Source organism: Saccostrea cucullata, unplaced genomic scaffold (assembly GCF_032062105.1).
Source record: "Saccostrea cucullata isolate Sc308-1 unplaced genomic scaffold, CSIRO_AGI_Scuc_v1 ctg1943, whole genome shotgun sequence".
NCBI lineage: Eukaryota > Metazoa > Mollusca > Bivalvia > Ostreida > Ostreidae > Saccostrea > Saccostrea cuccullata.
In genome coordinates this window covers 36,130-62,165 of record NW_026920964.1, presented here as the reverse complement: position 1 = coordinate 62,165, position 26,036 = coordinate 36,130, and the positions used below count along the sequence as shown (strand labels likewise).

Genomic DNA, 26,036 nt, shown 5'->3' with positions numbered 1-26,036 from the left:
GTTCTTGTTTCTGTCCAATTTACTTCAAAGGAAAGATCATCTGTTAGCACATCAGTGTTGTACTCTACTCTCAACACTTCTGCAGTTTGTCCTGGCTCAGGGTTAATGACCTTGACAGCTAGCGGTACTACGTTATCTACATCCTCTGAGAATCTCTCCCACTGTTGACAGGCTCTGGTACAGTAATTGCAACCTCCACAAGGCAGTGATTCCAAGTTGGAACCTGCATTATAACAATCGCAAGCCTCCAATCTATCAGGAATACGTGATAAGCCATCTGCATTGGAATGCTTGTTCCCATTACGATGAACAATTTGCATATCAAACTGTGAGAGTTCCTCTATCCAGCGAGATAACTGCCCCTCGATGTGTCGAAACCTAAACAACCAAACTAAACTGTTATGGTCAGTTCGTATCGTGAAGCGTCGTCCCAAAAGATAATGACGAAAATGACGACAGAACTTCACAACTGCCAGTAACTCCTTGCGTGTTGTGCAATATTTCCGTTGTACTGGTAACAGAACATGGCTGGCATAGGCTATGGTCCGTTCCTTTCCATCTTGCAACTGTATAAGTTCAGCTCCTATTGTTGCGTCAGATGCATCAGTGTCTAAAATAAAGTCATCAGTAGGAGTTGGGTAAGCGAGACAGGGTGCTGAGGATAGTGCTGTCTTCAAGTGTTCAAATGCCTCTTGGTGCTCAGTAGTCCAGTGAAATTGCTTTGCCTTTGAACCTGTTAGCTCATACAGACACTTTGAAATCCCAGCATATCCTTGTACATGTTCTCGATGATAATTAGCATAGCCAAGGAAAGATTCAACTTCTTTCTTATCTGTAGGGACAGGCCAGGACCGTACAGCATCCAATTTGGCTGGGGAAATCCTTTCACCTTCTCGAGTAATTCGCTTCCCTAAAAACTCACATTCAGTCTGGAATAAGAAGCACTTTCTTGGCTTGAGCTTCAAGTTGTATCTGCTAAACCTCTCTAGGACTACATCGAGATTGTTCAAATGTTCTTCAAAGGACTTGCCGAGAACATTAACATCATCTAAGTACGCAATGACATCCTTCCATGTAAGGCCACGCAACACAAGCTGTATAACTCGCTGGAAGGTGGCGGGAGCATTGCACAGTCCGAACCCCATTCGCACATGCTCAAACAGCCCAAATCTAGTGATGAATGCTGTCTTTTTCCGATCTGCTGGATCAATTTCTACTTGATAGTACCCTGACTCCATATCTAATGTGCTAAAGTAGATCGAGCCCGACAATGTTGAGAGACAATCTTCTATGTTAGGAAGGGGGTAAGAGTCTTTGACTGTCTTTTGGTTTAACTGGCGATAATCAATGCACCATCTGACCGATCCATCCTTCTTACGAACTAACACAGGAGCAGATGACCATTCAGAAGTCGAAGGCTGTATAACTTTGGCATCTAACATCTTTTGTAAGTGTGTCTCTTCTTCTCCTTCAAATCCAAAGGGAGTTCTACGCATTTTTTGTCGCACTGGGGAAGAAGATCCAGTATTAATCTGATGTTTAATCTCTGAAAAACATCCCAAATCCAAGTCATGTTTTGCAAATACTTCACTATACTTATTCAGCAGTGCCTTGACTTTGTTAGCCTCATCAGCATTCAGGTTCTTGCAAGTTCTAACAAACAATTCACGCAAGTGCTCAGGCAGATCCAGTTCCTCTGCTGAGGCTGGTTGGCTAACTGGTTTGAGCACATTTTATGTTACATTGTTCTACACCTCGTAATTCCTCGCTGAAGTCCATTGCATTGCCTATGTGCTTCCCGGCCTTTATAACAATTGTACCATTTGTCGGGTTCATAATGTTGACTCTAGCTGATTTCCCGGAATCAACTATGGTTGCTGCCATGACAAACTTTCTATTGGTCTTCAAAGGTTCAAGGACTAAAGGCCTATCATCATTAATGTTGGGTCCATCAATAACAACATTTGTACAGGAAACTGTATTTGGAGGGATGACTGTCCTTCCTTGCATGAAAACTTTCCTTATGTCAACATCTGTGCCACTTTCAGTTCTCTTGACTATCCCGGTAATGGTATTGTTGCCTATTTGCAATATGTTATCCTTTAAGTCTACAATGCAGTTGTATTTTACTAAGAAATCCAATCCAAGTAAAATACTATCTGTTACGTCTGCTGCATAGAGATCTGCAAGGTAGGTTCTACCTGTTGCGAATTGTCGCAATTTTAATGTATTTTCTAGAAATTGAATGATGTACAGGTATAATCTAGAATGTTCTAAATGTTTCGTGAATTAATTATCAAGAAGTCTCTAGAATATTTAAGAATGTGATGATCTAGAATTTTATCGAAGTTTCTATTTCTAGATGTTTCTTCGATACTATATATATGAGAGTTTTTGTGATCTTGATAACTATTGAGTTTATCGATTTTGTATTGAGTTTACATTGAAGAAATATTGAATACATATCAGAAACCATCTGATTATCTTAGCCAATGTGGTATTTTGATTGTTAACCCTTGTGGATTTGTTATTGCCTTTAATCGTCATAATAAATTATAAAAAGAAGATTTCCGTGTGATTGTGATTCGCCACATTGTTTGGTGCCGGAACCCGGGAATTGGAGCCTGAAATCAATAAGTTATCACGGAAAAGAAGAAGATGTCAACCTCATACTTGAAAGGACTTTGTACAAGGTACAAGAATCTACTGCTGAAGGAAATGATCAAAAGTAAGACATTTCTTTCTTCAGAAGCTGAAGAAGAGGATTTGACAACCAGGATAAGGCAGATTCAATCTTCCTTGAGACGGTTAAAGGACTTTGGTGCTAAATTAGAAGAATCGATGAAAGAACTTTCCATTGCCTTGGAATCAAAACAAGACAATGAGTCTGAAATTGAAAAATTTACAGAAGATAGTGAGAAGTTGTTTGAATTGCTCACAGATGTTACAGAGCGCTCAGAAGAACTTCTACTATTGGAAAAAAGACTGGAACAAGTGGACATTCCATATATGAAAAGTGAAGCACCAAATAACCCACGAATCGACCACATGATAGATTTGCAGACAAAAATGCAGGAACAACTGATGCATTTCCAAGAACTCCAGATTCAGGAACTGCACAGAAAGGAGAAGATTTGCAAAGAGACTCCGGTAGTTAAACTACCAAAGTTTGAGCTCCCTTCATTCAACGGAGACAAGTTAAAGTGGAAAGAGTTCTGGGACTCCTTTGAAGCTTCCGTACACAAAAACACAAGGCTTTCCAATATTGAGAAGTTCAACTACTTGAAAAGTAAAATGGAAGGAAAGGCACAATCTGCTATTTCCGGCCTCATGCTCTCCCGTGAAAATTATGATGTAGCTCTCTCCATATTGAAGGAACGATTCGGAGATGTGCAGTCTGTAATTAACAAACATTACGTGGACCTTATAAACATTAAGCCTGCACTCAATAATACTTCCAGTCTCCGTAGACTATTTGATGATTTAGAAAAGCATATGCGCAGCCTAGAAGCATTGGAACAGGACGTAAACCAGGATGTCTTTGTTTCCATGATTATAACGAAGTTACCAAAAGAAGCCAGATTACAATTAGAAATACAGAAAGGAAAGAAAGAGAAGTGGACTGTGCAAAAGCTGAGAATGTTTCTTGATAACTACATAGCAGCCAGAGAGTCTACAGATATGGAAAACCTAGCCGGTCATGAAGAACAACCTGCTAGAAAACCCCCATCACCTGGAATGCTATATGAACATGAAAGAAAACATACATCTGCGGAAGCCTTAACAACATCATTTAAAGAATCTCCAAGAAGAAACAAAATTCAAAGAAAGTATCCCATTTGTATCTTCTGTGAACAAAATCACTGGAGTGACGAATGCCAAGAATTCAGGACAGTTGAAGATAGAAAACAGAAGATTAAGGGAAGATGTTACATTTGTCTTAGGCCAGGTCATCTTAGCAAAGACTGCAAAGTCGACAAACCATGTTTCCATTGTCATCAGACAAAGAAACATCACCGAAGTCTCTGCAACAAGAAAATGCTGCCTTTGAGAGAAACCTCACACTTTGTTGAAACATCCGAACTATGTGACTCAGAAACAGTTAACAATGTTCGAGAAAACAGCCTACTGTCATCAGGAAGTATGGTCCTAATGCAAACTGCAAAAATTGATGCATCAGATCTGATTGGATCGAGATTTGAAACAATCAGAATTCTCATGGACTCTGGATCTCAAAGAACGTATGTTACCGAGGAATTAGCTTCAAAATTGAATTTGAAAAGAAAAAGAACAGAGGAAATATCACTTGTCACCTTTGGATCCACGAAACCAAAAATAGTAAAAACTCCAAATGTATCTTTAAGAATTAAACTGAAGGATGGACACTATATGAGAATTGAAGCAAATGTTGTGCCTCAAATAACCGGACCAATACACAGAAGACCGTTATCACCTAACATCATTGAAAAGGTACAGTGCCAATGGAAACATCTACAGTTTGCAGATACCTTACCAAAAACTACAGAGAATTCAACCATAGACATCCTTATTGGGAATGACTATTATCTTGATTTGGTATCATCAGAAAAAATTGAAGTTGACCATGGACTTTACTTGCTCTCATCAAAGGTAGGATGGATTCTCACTGGAAGAACACAAGCTAACTTTGAGGTATCCAGAGATAATTTACACCAAATGCTGATTGTAAATGGAAACAATCTAACAACGGAATATTGTCTTCATTCGTCTGTCGATGAATGTTTGCCCTTGAAGCCATCACTAGACGAGTACTGGAACTTGGAAACTATTGGAATCAAGGATCAGCCCCATTCATCAGATGATGACAAGGCTTTAAAAAACTTTAACGACACAATAAAACTAGTCAATGGTAGATATCAAGTCACTTGGCCCTGGAAGGATGAGCAACCTGAACTCCCAGAGAACAGAGAACTTGCTTTTGGAAGGTTGAAATCTCTACTTCAAAAATTAAAAAAGAACCCTGAGCTGCTTCACCAATATGATGGAATAATTCAGGACCAGTGCAAGCAAGGCATAATTGAAAAGGTGACAAAGAGCAGTGAAGTGAAGAATAGTATCAAACACTACATACCCCATCATGCTGTCATTGATCCAACAAAGCCTACCACAAAAGTACGGATCGTCTATGATGCATCGGCAAAGGTCAAACCAGAGTGTAACAGCCTTAACGAGTGTCTTTACAGAGGACCAGTAATGCTAAATGATTTGTGTGGACTGTTGATGAGATTTAGAATGAAAAGGATTGCAATTATTGCTGACATAGAAAAGGCATTTCTACAGATTGAATTACAAGGAAAGGACAGAGATGTGACAAGATTTTTTGGTTAAAGGATATTGAAACTCCATCCACAGAGAACAATATTCAAGTATATAGATTTACGAGAGTTCCATTTGGAGTTATATCAAGCCCTTTTCTATTAGCTGCAACTTTAGATTACCATCTTGGAAACTACAACACTGCAACAGCTGAAAACATAAGAAGCAATATTTACGTGGATAATGTTATCACTGGTGTAGAGTCCGTCTCAGAGGCTAGGAAACTATATACAGACGCCAAAGAGATCTTCAGTACCATGTCAATGAATTTACGAGACTGGGCATCTAACTCCACAGAATTTAGCCAGTGTATTCCTCAAGCTGATCAAGCAAACAGAGAAACCATAAAAATTCTTGGTTTGTCTTGGAAACTTTCTGAGGACTCCCTATTCATAAACAGTCCAAAAGATGAAACTCATATTCCACCTATCACCAAGAGGAAAGTCCTTCAAAGAATTGCTTCTGTTTTTGATCCACTTGGATTCTTCACCCCAGTTACTTTGAGAACAAAGTTGTTTCTACAAACATCATGGAACCAAAAGAAAGAGTGGGATGAAGAACTGACCAAAGAAGACATTCAGCGCTGGGAAAATATATCCGCAGACCTGGATGATATTCCCAATTGCCCTATTCCTCGTTTTATAGGACTCACTGGTACAGTGACATACAAATTAATGTGCTTTTGTGATGCATCAACTAAAGCGTACGCCTGTGCGATCTATTTACACCAGAGCAAAAAAGAAAGAAGTACTGTCAACCTGTTGTTTTCAAAAACTCGGTTAGTGCCACTCAAGAAAATAACACTGCCTAGATTGGAACTACTGGCTGTTGTCATTGGAGTCCGCTGCATTAACTTTGTTGAACAACAACTGAAGTTACCTGTCACAGAAAAGATCCTTTGGACCGATTCCCAATGTGTATTACATTGGATAAGAATGAAGAAACCTCTTAAAACTTTTGTGGAAAACAGAGTAAAAGAAATCAGAAACAACAAAGATATCACTTTTCAATATGTGTCTACAAAAGATAATCCAGCTGATATTGCAAGCAGAGGAACAGCAGTTAAAACTCTTCAAGAATTTGAACAATGGTGGAATGGTCCAGAATGGTTAATTAAAAGGAAAGACAATTGGCCTTCATGGAACAGTCAACAAACCTGTAAAGAAATGCAGAGTGTCATAGAATCAGAATGCAAGACTCCAAAGATAGTTTATGAAGCAAAACTGGTGGCTGGGGAGAGTCCTAACGGAAGAAATAACAACTCAGATTCTGAATCAACTGGATATCCAAACATCATTGACTACCAAAATTTTTCATCATTTATAAACCTTACTCGAGTTTTAGCATGGACTCTTAGGTTTATCAAAAGAGTGAAGAAAATTCCAATGCCATGGAACCATCTAACTTACTCAGAACTACAGAATGCTAAAATTCTTATAATCAAGAATATCCAGACTCAAAACTATGGTGATGTCAAAACCTCACTCAAGGAAAATAAGAGAAATAATTTAATTAGTCAATTAGGACTTGTATTGGATCAGGAAGGGATTATCAGATGCATTGGAAGACTCAAGCATGCTCAGCTGACAGAAGGTGCAAGATCTCCTATCCTCCTTCCAAGAAAGAACCATGTGACGGGACTGATTATTGATTACATCCACAAAAAATCATTTCATGTTGGAGTCTCCCAAACACTGTCATTGGTTCGTCAAGACTACTGGATTCCGCAGGGAAGAGCAGAAGTAAAAAGAATACTTCATAAATGCACAATCTGTAAGCGGTTTGAGGGTGGTCCATACAAGATGCCACTGATGCCTCCACTACCAAAGAAACGTGTGAGTGAATCAGCACCATTTACGTACACGGGAGTGGATTACTTTGGACCAATCTTCATCAAAACAGAAACTGGCAATAAAAAGGTATGGGTCTGTCTATTTACCTGCTTGGTAGTAAGGGCCATACATCTTGAACTCATGCAGGACATGTCCACAGAACAGTTTCTCCTAGGACTAAGGAGATTTATTGCGCGTTGGGGCAAGCCAAAACAAATTATCTCTGATAATGGTGCTCAATTTAAACTTGCAAGCCTGGTTTTGGATAAAAGTTGGGAAAAGGTTACGTCTGATAATGATGTCCAAAGTTATATTGCAAATGAAGAGATTCAGTGGCAATTTATTGTGGAACTGGCACCATGGATGGGAGGATTTTATGAACGTCTGGTTGGTGTTGTCAAACGATGCTTAAGAAAAACTATAGGAAAACTCTGTTTAACAAATGAGCAAATGAGAACGATGCTTGCAGAAGCTGAAGCAGTCGTGAATTCGAGACCCTTAGTCTATATTGGAGACGATATTAATTCAAACATCACCCTTACTCCAGCGCATTTCCTCACTTTGAATCCAAAAATAGGACTTCAAGATAGTGAAAATTTTGATCCCATGGACCCAGACTATGTACCTGTTGCAAGCTCTGTAAACACTTTACTGGCAATTTGGAAAAAAGGTCAACGACTTTTAGATACATTCTGGAGGACATGGAGAGATGAGTATCTTTTAAGTCTAAGAGAAAGAACATCCTATAAATTAAAAGGAAAACGTATTCAAGACAACAGGCCGGTACAAATTGGTGATGTTGTCCTCATCAAAGAAGATCTCCCTAGAGGAAGCTGGAAGATTGGAAGAATTTGCGATTTGACAATGAGTAAAGATGGACAATACAGGTCCGGAAAGGTAATGTTACCTAACAAAAGAACATTAAACCGACCGTTAAATTTACTTTATCCCATAGAATGCACCGATAAATCTGACCTTGGTGATAGTGATATGACGAAGGAAGAGCCAGCAGTCGATGGTATTCCTCCATTACCTAGAGCAAAAAGACAGGCCGCTGAAAGAGCGACAAAACTGATAAAGGAACAATTAAATTAACTTTCCTTGGTCTTGGGAGTGTTGCAAATTGTCGCAATTTTAATGCATTTTCTAGAAATTGAATGATGTACAGGTATAATCTAGAATGTTCTAAATGTTTCGTGAATTAATTATCAAGAAGTCTCTAGAATATTTAAGAATGTGATGATCTAGAATTTTATCGAAGTTTCTATTTCTAGATGTTTCTTCGATACTATATATATGAGAGTTTTTGTGATCTTGATAACTATTGAGTTTATCGATTTTGTATTGAGTTTACATTGAAGAAATATTGAATACATATCAGAAACCATCTGATTATCTTAGCCAATGTGGTATTTTGATTGTTAACCCTTGTGGATTTGTTATTGCCTTTAATCGTCATAATAAATTATAAAAAGAAGATTTCCGTGTGATTGTGATTCGCCACACTACCTATGCAAATTGGTACACTTTTAATTATATACCCAGGTATCCTTTCATCAGGTACCACACCCCTTAGGTATATGAACTGCTTGTCGTCAATCATCAGTCCCAATTCTCTCGCGAGTTGAAGATTCATTACAGACACTTGAGCAGCAGTATCTATTACAGCAGAGACTTTCTTTGAATGTATATGGATAGGGATCACTAGGCTAGCTACATTTACTTGTTTTGCTAATATTTCCTTAACATCCCTGTCAGTAGATGAATTCAGTTCATGACCGAGCTCATCCAATGACAAGAGTGATACATCTGGTGTTTCCTCCATCTCTTCATGACATGTTTCATAATTTTCATCCAGACTCTCATTCATCGGTAATGTCTGGCCATCATCTATTGGCTGAACTGAGTGTTGGCCGATCCGCCCAGTCCTCTGAAGTTTAAATCCTTTTTATCTGGGCTAGGGCTCCTCCCCTTGTCTCTAGCCTGAGGGCAATCCCTTTGCAAATGACCATAACCCTTACAGAGGTAACAGCGACGGCGTTGTGGACTTGATGGGGGTGTCGGTGACCTTGACCTTGGCTGGTCCTTCCGTTCCATAAGTCCTATTAGCTTGGAGATCAGGCCTTCAAGTTTTTCTGAGGAGTCTCGTTTTGAGTCATGAAGAGTGCGAATACATGCCTCGTCTGTAGCTGGCTCAACACAGTCGTCTTGGAAACTTACACGACGAGTACTGTAATTAGCTCGTGAACCGAACAGTGCCTTGCGATTATTTACAGCTGCTTTGACATACTTCAAGGCCTTGTAAATACTCTTTGGGTTCTTTTCCATAGCAAGGTGAGCAGCCTCCTTATCCTTGCATCCCCTTAGGAAAGCTTCAACCGCCATTTGATCAACAGTGCTGTCGTTTGCTTCTGGAAGTCCATCCATGGTTAGAAAATGGACTTTTTGAGAAAACTCCTCAAAAGTTTCATCTTCCTTCTGTCGTACAAATTGTAACTGTCGTCTCGCAGATATGAGTGCCTCCTTTGTACTGAATCGCCTTGACATCTTCTTTAAGAGATCCTGATAGCTACAATGTGTAAGTTCACGTGCAAAATCTAACGCCTCATCCTGCAGACAGTCAAGTAGCCTTCCCTTTGCTTTTTGCTCACTCCAATTATATTGTTTCACTTGTCTTTGGAACTGGAAGATAAACGAGTCCCAGTTCTTGTCGCCACGAAAGGTAGGCATCTTAGGTCTTGATGGGCTCCTCCGGGATTTACCATGCCGAGTTTTCCTTCTGGATAAGTTAAGTGAGTCATCGGACTCACAGGAATCTTCCGAGTCTGATGAGCCAGAGCTACTTTCTCCTCTATATCTAGTAGCCTGTGTATGTCTCTTTTTTGGTTGTCTCAGGTCGGCACTGGAAAATCTATCTCCAAGAGTAGATCGCTGATGGTCAAAATCCAGTTGTATATTTGCGCCACCCACACTACACGGGGTAGAAGATTGAAAGGATGGTCCTCCAGAGGAAGGAAATGCAGTAAATGACTGCATTGATCCCAACTCAAATGGTGAATGAGACCTAATACCAGTCATCATGTGTCCTCCTTCCAAGGTGCGTTGTCCAGGTTCTGCCCTCAAAGGGGTCAGATGCGGTGTCATGGGTTCATGCTTAATTCCTGCCCTGTCCAAAGGTGTCTGTGGATAACCCAGTGGCAAGTTTGGTATGTTTACGGGTCTTTGTCTATCTAGCTCTTTTCGAAGTTCAAAAATTTGAGTCTCTTTTTCCTTTAGAGCCAAGTCTTTACTATGAAGCTCCTCTGCCTGCATTTGCATTCTGCCCTGCTGCATATTTAACCTGTGGTGCAGATCCTCCTTTTCAAAATAACAGACCTCTAATTTCTGGTTGGTATGTCTTAGTTCATGACTAAGATCTTCATTACCTGCAGCTTTACTTGGTCGTCCGTTGTTGTCGTCTAATTCAATGCGGCCTTCATTTATCCACTGCTGCCATACTCCTTCCTTGATTGTTGAGGCATAAGCCAGCAGTTGAATGGAAATAGGAAAATTCAGCATATCTCGTAATTGGATGATAGCTTGAGCTCTCTTTTCTCCAATGTTCTCTAAAGTTTGGAGCTCTTCCTCAGTGGCGGTTTGAATATTTACACGCATGTTCAATGTTTGTGATATTTATTGAAAAAAACAGCAGTACAAACTTTTATTTTGATGTTAAACAATAGATAGAAAGAAAGAAAGTAGAAAGATTTAGCAATTTAATTATGGCAAATAACCATACACAAATTGCTAGGGAGCAATTGGTAAGGTAAACAGTATTTGCTGTTTGATGAAATCAAAAATTAACACAGGTGTTAGTTAGTTATATGCAAAGCAATTGAATGAACCTTTATTTTATTCCTTTCTAAAAAGAAATGGGTAATTGTACTGCAGTGCGCCTCCACTCTAAGGAATGGAGAGGGGGGTTTTAAACTGTTTTTTTCTTAATGTATACTTTTTTTTCTACAAATAAGTACAATTTTGTTATTTATATGGAAACAGGACTTAAAAATGGAAGAGCTATTAACCCTGGTGTATTTGGATGACAAGAATGCGATTACCTACTTAAAATAACAAGTATAACTGCAAGCCTATGCAGAACTTGGCTACTCTTACATTCTGAGGAAATTCGAACGAACAATAAATTTTGTAAATTAACCCTTATCTTCCAAAAATAACTCTATGTGTGAATAAACCTATCCAATAAACTAGTACAAATTAAAATATATGGGTTCTGAATCGTTATCTAAAGTAAAATTGAGTTTGATATTTTTCAGAAGCACATGGCCGGATGTTTCGCGCCGTTTATCCTCGTCGCCAATGTTGTAATGACATTTATTACATAAACAATGCAGTTAACCAATACACAAATATACAGAGATAACGAGCGCACACAGCAGCAAGTTATTATATATGTGAGGCGCACACAGCAGCCCCTGGCCGCACACAGCAGGTCGAAATAGTTCACAAAAGTTACCAGTGGTTTCTTACACGGAATGGCGTCTTCTTCTACTGGCTACACACGAAAGCGTGACGTCATACGCACACATACACAAAAGGGGTACAACACGGGAATACATATAGGGGCTCGGCACAGGATACAAATTGTACTACATTTACTTGCCTTCTCCCTATCCTTTTCTGTTTTATTTTTCCCATTAAACAAATCACCTCTTCCTTAATTTCATTCATTTTAGGAATTGGAAACTTCTTTAGCCATAAAAGGAATACTACTGGCCTGTTTGCTGACTGTTCAAATTGATCTTCATATCTCATCATGTTTTCGATATGCTTTTTTCGATGTTGGAATTTCGTTGAGATTAATTGAAACATTATTTCAGTAAATTCCTTTTGAATTTCTTTATTGATAAAATCCTTCAGTCTCTGACATTTTCTTGTCATCTGCAACATGATTTCGGATGTTTCCCTTTGAATCATTAGCTGAAAGTAAATAAACATACGTGATATTAAAATCCTATCTATTATATTACTGGGATATTCATTATTTACATATTTATAATGCATTTGTATGGAACAAGCTGCCAAAAATATTACAACCTTTAGTTTAGTGGATATTTTTAATTCTGTGTATCTACCGAGTATTTTAACAGATTCAATGCTTAAACCGGATTTTCCCCCGATCCTTGAGTGTGCCAATCTATTTAGTGTTAAAAATATGATTCTTCATGCCTATATATATCTGCATATGTTTGTTCTTTTTTTTTATCTAGTGTTTATATTAAGATGCTAATTTTATATGCCCATATGTGAATGTAAATGTGTTAAAATGATGAACAACAAAGTAAAAAAATCTAGCTTTAAGCTAAAAGTGTTATCATGAATAAATAAAGGTTATAATTATTATTCAATTTTTTTCGTCATTCAATTTTAAAAACAATTTTTCCTATTAATGTATCTTTATATACATAATTAACATACGTATGTTCCATCTCATAAAGGATGATTTTTGTCATCCTATACTATACTCGAGCTCCATGACATCATGTCTGCACCCAGCCATATAAGACAATTCCCGTCTTTGTCATTAATGTGTACGTCGACAGAGTTGCAATCACACATCAGGATGTTTGATAGTGCGTCTGTACAAATCCTGCATGGAAAAAATGGGAGTCTCTAGAACCGAAAGACTTCCCGACGGTCTGGAACAACAACGGCACCATTATCTTCACAATGTAAGGGTCTTGTATATGACACAAATATAGTTCCATTTCTATTCTCTGTTATATACAGGGCTATTATAAATTTTCTTTTTACACCGTCTGTATTGGACATTTTTGGTTTTTCTCCTTTGCTGGTGTATCAGTTTATTTATTTCCGAAGGAAAGCGTTGGCTTCCGAAGGAAAGTGTTTAGTTATATCTCCATTGAGCTGTAGACACATTGTGGTCTCCAAGGGTCTGATTTCTTTATAAATGTTGACTCTGTTGTGGTGTCTTGTGATAGTTTGTAAATGTTAACATTTCGATTTAAATAAATGAATTTCTTTTCTCTGGTCTCTCTATGTACACCAGTACCAATATTTATGTAAATGAATTCTTTTCTCTGGTCCCTGTATGAACACCCGTGCCAGTATTTATGTAAATGAGTTCCCTTCTCTGGTTACTGTATGTACACCAGTACCAATATTTATGTAAATGAGTTTCTTTTCTCTGGTCACTGTATGTACACCAGAACCAATATTTATGTAAATGAGTTTCTTTTCTCTGGTCACTCTACGTACACCAGTACCAATATTTATGTAAATGAGTTTCTTTTCTCTGGTCCCTGTATGTACACCAGAACAAATATTTATGTAAATGAGTTCCTTTTCTCTGGTCACTCTATGTACACCAGTACCAATATTTATGTAAATGAGTTCCTTTTCTCTGGTCACTCTATGTACACCAGTACCAATATTCATGTAAATGAATTCCTTTTCTCTGGTCACTCTATGTACACCAGAACCAATGTTTATGTAAATGAGTTCCTTTTCTCTGGTCCCTGTATGTACACCAGAACCAATGTTTATGTAAATGAGTTTCTTTTCTCTGGTCACTCTATGTACACCAGTACCAATGTTTATGTAAATGAGTTCCTTTTCTCTGGTCCCTGTATGTACACCAGTACCAATATTTATGTAAATGAGTTTCTTTCCTCTGGTCCCTGTATGTACACCAGAACCAATATTTATTTAGATGAGTTCCTTTTCTGTTGTCACTCTATGTACACCAGTACCAATATTTGTAGCTGCCAGCTAGTGCAGTCTATTATCAGTTATATTTGTCGAGATTAAGCTATTTTTATCACTAACCCAGATTTTGCTCGGTAATTTAAGGGAAAGAACGAGTGCACTTATGGGCCCCATGTAAAACATGAAAAAATAAAGAATCAAATAAATCAATTTTTTTCATTTCAAGTTATCAATTGATATATATACCATACGATTCAATAATTTTTACCACTGAAAATCATGAATATACAAAGAGCAAAGCCATACAATGTGGTAGGGATCAGCCGACATTCGTGATATCCTATAGTTAATCGAGAAGCCCTTCTAACATGAGCCTAACGTTGTGCAAACTTGTGCGAATGATAAAAGATGCTTTATATATTTATAAAATATTAAAAATGTATAAAAAGTTAAAAGTAGAATTTTTTTTTAAAATACTGATAGTCACCTGAGTTCTACCCAAGTAAACATTCCCCAAGGGTGCTCACTGCATAGCCAGTCTTTCTATTATTAAATTCGTGCTGCTTAGAGATGATTGTATGTATTTGGTTTTAGAAACACTCGGGGAAGGAAGGATATGGAGATAACAGACAGTATTCAACACTAGGGGGTAAAGAGAGCTCAGTGTCGTTTATAAAAGTGTCAACATTGTTATCGTTCATGCAAGACAATGAGACCCTAATAAAATCTACCTTAATACTCTTTTTTTATTTCCAAAATTCAAAGAAACTAATATAAATACTTATTTTTTTAATACAAGCGTGCAATGAAGTTGAGTTCCTTTATATCGCTTCGGGCATCTACACAACCTCATTCGATTTTTTAAAATGCAAAACAGAAAAAAGTATTAATCGGTAAATACACCCATCGATGAACCGTCATCGGATTGTTCAAATGTTTCCACCCTCGATTTAAATAAACGAAACTCAAAGTGGATTCGGTACGACTTTTCGAGATCTGGGTATATATATATAGGCATCTAAAATAGTCCATTGTTTTATACGTTTGCTGATTTAGATAATGCTTAAAATGATTTTTTGATTAGAAATATTCAATACTATTTAACTATTACCAAAAGAAAACGATTCGGTATTATATTCTTTAAAAAAAATTTGGCCCAGAAATAGGGTCCATAAAGTATTCCTTAAGTGTACTTATCCTTTGGTCGTACTGTTGTGATATCTGTCAGATTATAAATTTTTGGATCTCATATTTGAACATTTTCAGGAGAGACTCATTTCCTATTTTAATTTTCCTTATCTTTGTTGTATTTTCCTATTAAGCAAATCATCTCTTTCTTAAATTCATTTATTTTAGGACTATAAAACTTCTTAAGCCATAAAAGGAATCCGACTGGTCTGTTTGATAACTTCAAATTCATGTTCATATTTCATCATTTTTTTAATATGTTCTTGTAAAATTTGAAATTTTGATGAGATTAGTTGACAATTTAATTTAGTAGATTCCATCCGCATTTTTATCAATATTATTTTTTACTTTATGAGCCTGTTTTGTCATTTTTAACATGATTTGGATGTTCCTTTTGTTTGATTGACTGATTGCATGCTTGATTGTATGTTGTTTAACGTCCCTCTCGAGAATTTTTCATTCATATGGTGCCGCCACCACTTGCCGGTGGAGAGCTACAAATTTTGTCCTATACTCGGTATTCAGGGCCTTTGAGCAGTGAGGGATCTTTTTCGTGCCAGCACCTACTGCTGATTGACTCCTTACTTCGCGACTCTAGGAGCAGACGCTCTAACCACTGCACCACGCGGGCGACGTTTTCTTTTGAAGTTAAATTTCTTTTTTCTTGACAGATTTCATATCTGCTACGATCTCTTTATTTTGTTTTCGCTTACTAGAAATTCGGAATCACAGGTGTCGATCAAATAATCGTGTATATGAAATTTCCACCCTTTTTTGATTGCAGGCATATCAGTGCCTGCTTTATGCTATATTAAATGTTAGGGGGTCAGATTGCATAATGTGATGTCAAAGATTTTTGTGTTCTTTCGAAGTTTTTGATCGTCTTGTCTGACCCCCATAATATGTTTAATATTTGTTTTTGTGTCATTTACTTCAAAAAATGACATTTTTTCACTTTCATTTGTGTTGTTATTTTCTTTTGATCCATCAAAAAACTAGCTCAGTTGACTTTGCTTCGGTCATACATTAATAACAAAGGAATATAAAAATAAATTATAATTCTAAAATCAATATAACATATAAATTGTTTAATACGATATTAGATGTGATTGCCAGTACAAGTAACACACTGCAAATGTTTTGATCAGTATTCAATTAGAATGTAAAAATGAACTTTTATATTTACTGTAGAAGTACATTTTTCCGCGTGGTATTAATTAACGCTATGTGCAGGGTCACAAATTTTCCGCGGAAATTTGTCCCATTGAACTTAACATAAGGCATGCATAAATAGTCTTAAGGTATCCGCGTAATTTTCAATCAGCGGATTGAACAGAAATAGAGATTCCGCTGAATTATGACCCCGTGGAAAAAGTACGTCTACAGTATTTAATAATTATTAAAATTTTATAGAGTATGTCTGGTTTATTATTTTACAACGTATAGGGAAAATTTAATATGAATATCTATAATGTCTCTAAAAAAGAATACAGAATATAAAGGGACAAATAGATACATTGTATTGCTTATATTTGACAAAATACAAATCCAATTGTAATGATTATTCTACAGATTATGTCTGAAGTATTATATAACATTTTGAAGAAAATACATTAGGAATATCTATAAATATCTGAAAAAAAGAATACAGAATATAATGAAATAAAACATTCATTATATTGCTTAAAATCTGACAAAATACATATCCAATTGTAATTGTATCCACTATTTTCTCAAATCGTATTCTAAATAATAAATATTCTCTATATTATTATGTCAGATCCTGTTCTTTAATCAATTTTAATAGTAATCCTTCCTGTTAATGTATCTGTATAAGAATATTTCACATATACTTGATTCAACCAATAAACGGTGGTTAATTTCATCATAGGCAAGACTCCATGGTGGCATGATGTCTGGGGAAGTCAAGAGATACATAAGAAAATGTCCATCTTTGTTAATCAATTGAACGGTGCCTGAGTTGTGATCACACACCACAATGTTTGATAGTCCGTCTGTGCAAATCCCACAAGGAAAAAATGATTGGCTCTCGAATGGAGGTCCGTTGTAGGAGAACCGAAAGATTCCCTGACGGTCCGTTACGACGACAACACCATTATCATCACTATGCGAAGATCTTTTATCGGACACAATAACATCTCCGTTACTGTTTTCTGTTATATATGCAGGACACTTATACATTTTCTTTTTACGCCTTTTGTATTGGATAGTTTGGATCTTTAACATTTTGCTATCGTATCGGTTTACTCTGGCCTCCGTAGGAAAATGCTGGTTTATTTTGGATTCTGTTTGATTGTCTTTCTCATATTTACCAGATCCAACCAATAGATCTCCATTTAAAGTGGAGCTGTAGACACAGAGAGGCCTCCATGGATCTGATTTTAATATAATTGTTGATTCGGTTGTGTTGTCTTTTGATAATTTGCAGATGTTCTCATTTTCATTAATGTAAATAAGTTCTTTTTCGTTGGTCACTGTATGTACACCCGTTCCAATATCTGTAACTGCCAGCTGATCCAGAGTGTCACCAGTTGTATCTATCAAGATTAAGCTATTTTTATCACTTATCCAGATTGTGTTTGGTAATCCAAGGGAAATATGACGAATCCAATTGTCATCTTCATCGATCTCTAACATGTCTGTCACAATTATAGATTCGTGAAACATATCAATTTCGAGCATAATTTCCAGGAGAAAGTCATTTCTTACTTGCCTTTTCCCTATCTCTTTCTGTTGGATATTTCCTATTAAACAACTCAAATCCTCATGAATTCCATTCAGTTTAGGAACTTGAAACCTCTTAACCCATGAAAGGAATCCTACTGGTCTGTTTGATAACTGTTCAAATCTATGTTCATATTTCATAATTTTTTTTAAATGTCGCTTTCGCTGCTGATAAATTAATGAGATTATTTGAGAATTTAATTTGGTACATTCCTTTCGCATTTTTTTATCGATAAAATTCTTTAGTCTCTGAGCTTTTCTTTTCATTTTTTCCATGATTTCGAATGATTCCGCTCGATGTTTTTCTGTTTTCTGGTCAGATTTTATATCCGCAAAGATAGCCATACTATAAGGAAGTATCTCACCTCGGAGGTGAATAATACTGATATTGCTCTCTTCTCTGCACACCACGCAACATGGATCTATATCGTGTGTTTCATGTTCTTGGTGTTCGTTACACTTGACACAAAGTGGATTTTCACAAGACAGACACCAACGGTCATATTTTCTGTCTTTGTGTCTTTTACACGCCTCTGATACCATAATTCCATTCTTTAATTGACGTATTACTACATCATGATACATAGTGTCCAAATCTATTACATGTTTCTCCTTACAAGGAACACAAAGGTCTCTTGTACATGTGTTGCAGTAGAATTCTATCTTTCCGTGAAATGGATCACAAATTGGTGGCTTTGTCAATGCTGTATTACGTATTTTCATAATGCTCATTTTTGTTTCAGGCTTTGAATAGCTTGGACGAAACTTGAAGATAACAAACACTGATTCTGCCTGTAAGTCCATTTACATTATACAAATTATTAGCAAGGCAAACTTCGATCTTTAAATCAGAACTGACTGCAGCTGCCACAGAGATTTAAACTTTTCCTACCGACCACTCACACCCGTCGAGTGTCAATTGACATGATCGGGTAAAGGGACACTTCTGATGAAAATTCAGTCTGAAAATGAAGATCTAATGAAACATGTGGAGATAGCAAACAGTATTTAAGATCAAAAGTTCGTTCATCAATACAAGATAGAGGCAAAGCAAACATGGACTTCCAAAGCATTGGAGGTGGGATCAGGTGCCATGGAGGAGTGAAATTTACAAATTTTTATCCAATGGGTACCATTATTTGCGATGTCGAACAGATATGGTTCTAAAGAGAGTATAGAGGAAATCCCAGTAGATCAGAGACGAGCTGTAAACAAACAAAATCGACCAGATCATAATGCTGAACTGCACCAAGGACGAGCTGTAAACATATCAAACAGACAAAATCTACCAGATGCTGAACCACGACAAGCTGACAACAAACCAAAGCAAGCTGTGAGAAGCCGATAGGAACGAGCAACTCGACACAGAAGAAAACAAGTTCTGTTCGTCGGAACATCAAACATTAAATATGTTAGCTGCAGGTATGTAGCAGGGAAGAGATACTCTGTCCATAAAGAGACTAGATACACCATTGATGATGCAACAGAGTATATACAGAACTATGACGGAGAGATGAAACCAGAAATCATTGTGTATCATCTACTATGCAACGATGTTGAAAAATCCTCAAATCCTCAGCTATTGAAAAAATGTCAACACTTAATCGACGTAACCAAAGTAAAATTTCCGTCCTGTCGACTTATGATATCCCTTGGCTTACCCAGAGGAGACCGTGAATTCAACCTGCGAATAAATACTCTGAACATAGATCTTCAGAATCACTACAAGCGTGACAATTCCGTCGTTCTTTGTGACAACAGCAATTTATTCTACAGAGGCATGCCACTCAGAGGTATCTTGCGTGACCAAAAGCACTTGTCCAAACAAGGTGTTTTCCTTTTCTCTGAGAATCTCCGAGAAGAACTTGATTGTCTAGAATAATGCGAAAACTTTTAAAGATTGGAAGTTGGAATATAAATAAACTGAAATCTTCAGTTCACAATAAATCGAGAGACAAATATTTCCTTGCAGAGATTAGTAGATATGATATATTTGGTATATTAGAAACAAAACATAGTAAAGATGACCACTTTGACTTCGGTCAAGATTTTAGCTCTATTTCAGTTCCCCGCCCTAAAGAAGAAAAATATCCTGTATCAGGGGGGATCATAATTTTGTTGAAAAACTCTATTAAACCAGGAATCAAAATTATCAAAAATACCAGTAGTGAAATACAGTGGATCAGATTAGCTAAGGAATTCTTTGGCTTTGAAAAGGATCTTTACATTTGTTTCACATACTTTGCCCCTTCTAATTCATCATATGTCATAAGAAACAATTTGGATGTCTTACAAATATTAGAACATAATGTCACAGAATATAGCCAAATTGGGAATATTATAATATGTGGCGATTTTAATGCAAGGACCGGGACTGAAATAGAAAACACAGATTTTGATTCTTATGTTCCAACTTCATTTGACCATGTTGATTATCATTTGCCTGTTAGATCTAGTCATGATTCTTTTGTTAATAAGAGGGGAAGAGATCTTATTGATTTTTGTATATCCCATGATTTGCATTTTTGAATGGGAGAAGTGTTGGAGATTTAAGTGGAAAGTTTACGTGTTTTCAATACAATGGTAATAGTATCGTTGACTATTGTATAATATCAAATTCACTGTCAAACAACATTTTGTATTTTATGATTCATGATCATGTACCAATTCTCTCAGACCATGCAAAATTAACATGCCAGATTAAAGCCAATTTTCAGGAGTTTAGCAAAGAAAATCATGTATCGAACTCGAACATATTAATTCCATCCTCTTATATATGGAATAAAGAATCTATTATACATTTTTAAGCTGCGCTGAATAATAATGAAGTGCAAACAATGATAAAAGAATATTTGGAAGATGATTTAACCCCCTTCCCCGCAGTCACGCATTTTAACGCATATAACATTTCCTATTTCTAACGCAAAATCACGCATATACCATTTCCCCGCAATCACGCATTTTCACGCACTTTAAAAAGTTCATTTAATTTTTAATTTAATGCCAATTTCATTCTATTTTATACTTGCAAAAATCTCATAAAATAAGAAAAGTTATATTTGTGTTAAAATTCTACGTCATGATATTATTTACGCTAAATTTTAGAGAAACGTGTACCACGCTATAAGGTGCTTGCGGGGAAATGGTAAATTTCTATTTCCACGACGTGAACATTAAGTGTATGTTGCATAACAGTTCAGTAAGTTGTAAAGAGTTAAACATGATTAATTATAGATCTGTCCATCCTTCAAACAGCTCTTGTAACGAGCATAAATCTGGAAGTGATCATGCTTTAATGAGATTTAATGATATTATTAAAACAGCATGCAACAAATCGTTAAAGACATCCCTTAAGGTTAAAGTAGGTGTGAAAAAAGATAAAATTCATAAAAATAAAAAATGGTCTGACTATGATTTACACAAAATGAAGTTAGAATTATTAAATAAAAGTAAACTGTATTCTAAATATCCTTTTGATCCAATTATAAGAGGCTCTTTCTTCAAGTATCGTAAACATTATAATAAACAATGCAAATATAAACAAAGAGAATTTAAAGCAAGTATTATGAAAAATCTAGAGACATTGCATGCTAAGGATCCTAATTCATACTGGAAATTAATCAAAGAATTAAAAGAAGACAATGACGAACAAGACCCTTCAACAAGAATATCTCATGATAAATGGATATCTCATTTTTCAAACCTACTTTCAATATATACAGAAGTTTACTCCACAAGACTTATACTTTAGAAATCTTTGTGATCAAAGTCAAAAGAGTAAAACCTTTTCACTCCTTGATTGTAGAATTACAGAAAAAGAGATAATTGATGCAGTAACTAAACTTAAAAATAACAAGTCAGCTGGCCTTGATGGGATTAAAAATGAAATGATTAAAGCTGGATTATCCCAAATAGTAGGATGTTTGTTAAAACTATTTAATATAATTCTTTCTACAGGAGTTTATCCCTCTGATTGGAAAATTGGGTACTTAAAACCATTATATAAATGTGATGATCCATGTGACACCTCAAATTACAGAGGATTAGCAATTATGTCTTGTCTCTCCAAAGTGTTCAATAGTATTTTAAATGCAAGACTTCAAACTTATCTAGATGACCATAAAGTTATCAATAAATGCCAAATAGGATTTCAACCCAAGGCTAGAACATCTGATCATATGTTTGTACTGAAAACACTAATTCAAAAATATAACTCCTCTAACTCAAAATTGTACACCTGTTTTATTGACTTTTCAAAAGCGTTTGATACAGTACTTCACTCGGCCTTATTATATAGACTATCTCAGATTGATATTAGAGGTCCTTTTTACTATGTCATTAAGAGCATGTACACCTCGAATAATTTACATATTCGAATTGGTAATAAACTTACTAAAAGCTTCATCCCTGAATTAGGGGTAAGGCAGGGGGATAATTTGAGTCCAAACTTGTTTAAAATCCTTATTAATGAACTACCAGATATGTTTAACAGTGAAGATGATCAAGTATATTTGAATAATGAACCTCTTAGTTGTCTTCTCTATGCTGATGATCTTGTTTTATTATCATCTTCTCCAAAAGGCCTACAGAATTGTTTGAACAAGCTGGCCACTTTTTGTGATAAATATTGTCTTACTGTAAATTTGAAAAAAACAAAAGTTGTAATCTTTTACAAAAATGCACGACTCACAAATTTACATTTTATATATAAAGTTCATGAAATTGAGTGTACATTGTCATATAAGTATCTAGGGGTTTTATTCAATGCATCTGGTTCATTTGCTCAATGTCAGTATGATTTATATAAGCGTGGTTTGAAAGCTTTCTTTAAATTGGTAAAATGTTTTGGTAATACCAAACTAAATGCAAATATCTTGCTACATCTTTTTGATCATACTGTAAAACCTGTTGTTTTATATGGAAGTGAGATCTGGGGCACTATAAACACAGAATCTGCAGTTGTTAAAAGGACAAATTATGAAATAGAAAATTCCTTTAAAAAGTTATTTAGTGATAAACTACATATCAAAGCTCTAAAATATATTTGTGGGGTTCACAAGAAAGCTTCTAACCATGCTGTTATGGGTGAATTAGGGGCAGACATCCATTGTATATTGAAATCTTGTATAATTGTATCAAATATTTGCAACATATTTATAAATCAGATAGTACTTTACTAGCAAGTGCACTACAAGAAAATATAATATTGAATAATAATAGAAAGAGCTGTTGGTTGAGTAGTATTCATTTTATGTTGGGACAATTAGGAATATCCTGTGACAACATCTTGGCTGAAAACCTTCCATCAATAGTTTATAATGAACTAAATAGAAGATTTACTAATATATGGCAAAATAATTTATCAGAGTGTGTTAGAAATGAAAAAGGCAAACTTCGAACATATGGATTATACAAAACAAGACTAATAAAAGAAAAATATTTTTCTATGATATCAAAACCAGAAGTTCTTAAATGTTTTACAAACTTCCGATTAGTTCACATAAGCTTGAAATTGAAACTGGCAGATACAGAAATGTGCCTGCCACGGATTGAAAGTGTAAACTTTGTGCTTCAGACTCTGTAGAAGATGAAATCCATTTTATATTTGAATGTTCAACTTATAAACTATATAGGCAAGTATTCATTAGTCATATAAGTGAAGAAAATAAAAAATTCTCCTCACTTACAAACAGAAATAAATTTATTTGGCTAATGTCAAATGAAAGTAGTGATATAATAAATAATTTTGCAGAATATATATTTAAATGTTACAATAAAAGATCCAATGTTGTCTCAGGATGTTCCTGAAAGTCGAGAATGATATAATATGCAGAAAGGTAGATATCCACTAAAATTTATGCATGATGTGGCATAATGTTTGCGTTTGTGTACTTTTATCATATATTATACATATTCATTGTTGCATATGAATTCAACTATCATTTGGATCTCTTCCTCTCTTTAGCTTTATATTTTATTTATGTTGTATTTTTCTTGAATGCCCTTCATGGGCCCAAAATTGGAAATAAATAAATGATATTCTATCCAACCTGTAAAAGTTATCATACGGTACATTCTTTTTAACTTTAATTTTTGTTGTTACAGGAAAACAGGAATAAACAGGTAATACTTTTATGAAAATATAGCGAAAATAAAATTGATATTTAGTTAAACGTATGCACTGTATGGTGTTTTTAAAGGTTGGACATAATCTGGGAACTTCCTCTATACTCTCACTCGAACCATATCTTTTCGACATCTTTGGATAATGTGTCCCTACGACAGCAAAATGTTAAAAGATGCAAGGAAGTGAAAATATCGGCAAATAATGGTACCCACTAGATAAGAATTTGTAATTTTTAACCCACTGATTAGATAATAATTTGTAAATTTAACCCACAGAAAATTTTATATTTATCCATCAGAAATTAAACGAGAGAAAATCAAAATGGTTTATAAAAATTAAAGTCAGGAATTTTGATAAACATTATTTTCATTCTTGAATATTCTTTGGGCGTATTAACTATTGGTAAATAGAAATACAAACCTTGAACGGAAAACTTCACTTTTATAATTCTGCCTAAAATCCCACTGGTGTGCTATTCAATTGCGCGATGAAATCTTTTCTCCTTGCGACATAAGACAATTTTGATGTTTGTAAAAATTTCCTAACTTCATCATCTTGATGATGTCATAATTGTCCTGTCGTGCATCTCCTTATTTGTCCAAGGATTAACTAATGCTATAAAACAAACCACAAACTTGTAAAATCTACTATAAATTTACACTGGTGAACTTTTCAAAAGGAAAGTGACTGAATTATTTTCTTAAAAAGTATGTCATAGAAAAAGAGTGTTTGAAAAGAGGTTATCCGAAAAAAATATGCCAAAATACATACATGTTTCTGATCAAGTAGTTTGAAAACTTTCACGCCATTTTTCTTATCTTTATATGTCAAAAAATATTTCTGTTTTATTGATCGTAGAGTACCAAAGGTAAAACGTTATCTTTTCTTTGTACTAGTAAATCAATATTAAACAAGTTGCATACTTTACCTACAATCGCCCATGAAAAAGAAAGCAGACTAAAATCCAGATAAACAGGAGTAACCAAATAAAAATTCAACATTTAAACAGTTATACAACAACGTAAGGACCGTCCCATAGAGCCCATGCTTCTTCCGAATGCATTGCTGATCCTGATAATATCCATGGTAATATACATATGTTCTGTAATGTGGGAGGGTAGTTATATTAAAGAAGGCTTGACAGAAAAAAACCCCGGATTGAATGTGAACTTGAATTTCTTCACATTTTTGTCAGTCTGTTTCTGAACACTTTACTGTGTTGGAATATCAAGTCTCAGACAGATTACTTTTTTCAAATTTTACTCTACAGCAATATGAGCTTCAACTTTTAAGTCGGAATTTCTGTTTTAAAATTGTATTTAACTAAAGGACAAAAAACGCAAAACCTTCCGTTTTTCATATTTGCCATGGAAGAACTATAATAGTATTCATAAGCTTTGCAATTGGTTCAAGCAAAATAACATGATTGTCATCCTGATATTTTATACACTACTTTATTACATTTTCAACATTAAAACACTGTGATCCATACATTGAATAAAGGTGATATTCTGTCAAAGAGTATAATGATATCAAAATGATATCCTTTTACAGTGTGACCTGGGACCATTTTACAGCAGAACTTAAAGGATGCTGGTATCTTTCCTTTTTACATTGATTTTCTTTTTTCAAAGAATTTAACAAGATATTTTTTGGTACGAATTTCTAACAGCATCATTCTTTTTGCAAAATAAAAAAAAATAAGTATTTTATATATCATGTCAAATATTGATGGATTTTTTTGATATTAATTTTACTCAATTGTCTATAATTTTTCCTTTTTCCGATCATGACAAGGAGAACACGGCGGGTATGACCGGTCGGCAGTGGAAGCTTACTACTCCATTTCACTGATATCACCTCTGAAGTTTTAGAGGCCAGCGTTTGCTCTGCTCCTGATTTGCATTCGTTAAATGAACTAAGCTTGAAAATTGTTCGTTATTTCTATATCTCATGAATAAAAAACAAATATTGTCTCTCAAAGTTTGGGCATCAGATCATTATTACTCGTACCAATAAGAGCGTCTGAAACATCCTTGTCTGTAATTTATGAAAAATGTGAT

At 35.4% G+C, this 26,036-nt stretch overlaps 3 protein-coding genes across 3 annotated transcripts; 2 read left to right on the top strand and 1 right to left on the bottom strand.

Annotated features, from left to right (window-relative positions):
• Positions 1–2,658: 2,658 nt before the first annotated feature.
• On the top strand, positions 2,659–5,367 carry LOC134258866 (uncharacterized). The gene has a single exon (XM_062741454.1). The coding sequence runs from the start codon at positions 2,659–2,661 to the stop codon at positions 5,365–5,367; it is 2,709 nt and encodes a 902-aa protein (XP_062597438.1).
• A 245-nt stretch (positions 5,368–5,612) lies between these two features.
• LOC134258864 (uncharacterized) lies at positions 5,613–8,282 on the top strand. The gene has a single exon (XM_062741453.1). It carries the CDS (start codon positions 5,613–5,615, stop codon positions 8,280–8,282), a length of 2,670 nt encoding a protein of 889 aa, XP_062597437.1.
• An 8,619-nt stretch (positions 8,283–16,901) lies between these two features.
• Positions 16,902–18,389, bottom strand: LOC134258863 (uncharacterized). Its single transcript, XM_062741452.1, has 2 exons — positions 18,212–18,389; positions 16,902–17,866 (listed from the first exon to the last, which is right to left on the bottom strand). Exons 1-2 carry the CDS (start codon positions 18,387–18,389, stop codon positions 16,902–16,904), a joined length of 1,143 nt encoding a protein of 380 aa, XP_062597436.1.
• Positions 18,390–26,036: the final 7,647 nt, after the last annotated feature.

Bases quoted from the DNA above. Each gene is read 5' to 3' on its own strand.
- LOC134258866 (XM_062741454.1), top strand. From the start codon at position 2,659: ATGTCAACCTCATACTTGAAAGGACTTTGTACAAGGTACAAGAATCTA.
- LOC134258864 (XM_062741453.1), top strand. From the start codon at position 5,613: ATGTCAATGAATTTACGAGACTGGGCATCTAACTCCACAGAATTTAGC.
- LOC134258863 (XM_062741452.1), bottom strand. From the start codon at position 18,389: ATGGTATCAGAGGCGTGTAAAAGACACAAAGACAGAAAATATGACCGT. The intron at 17,867-18,211 runs GTGAGATACTTC...GTTGTTTAATAG, and splicing joins CAGTATTATTCACCTCCGAG to GAAATATCCAACAGAAAGAG.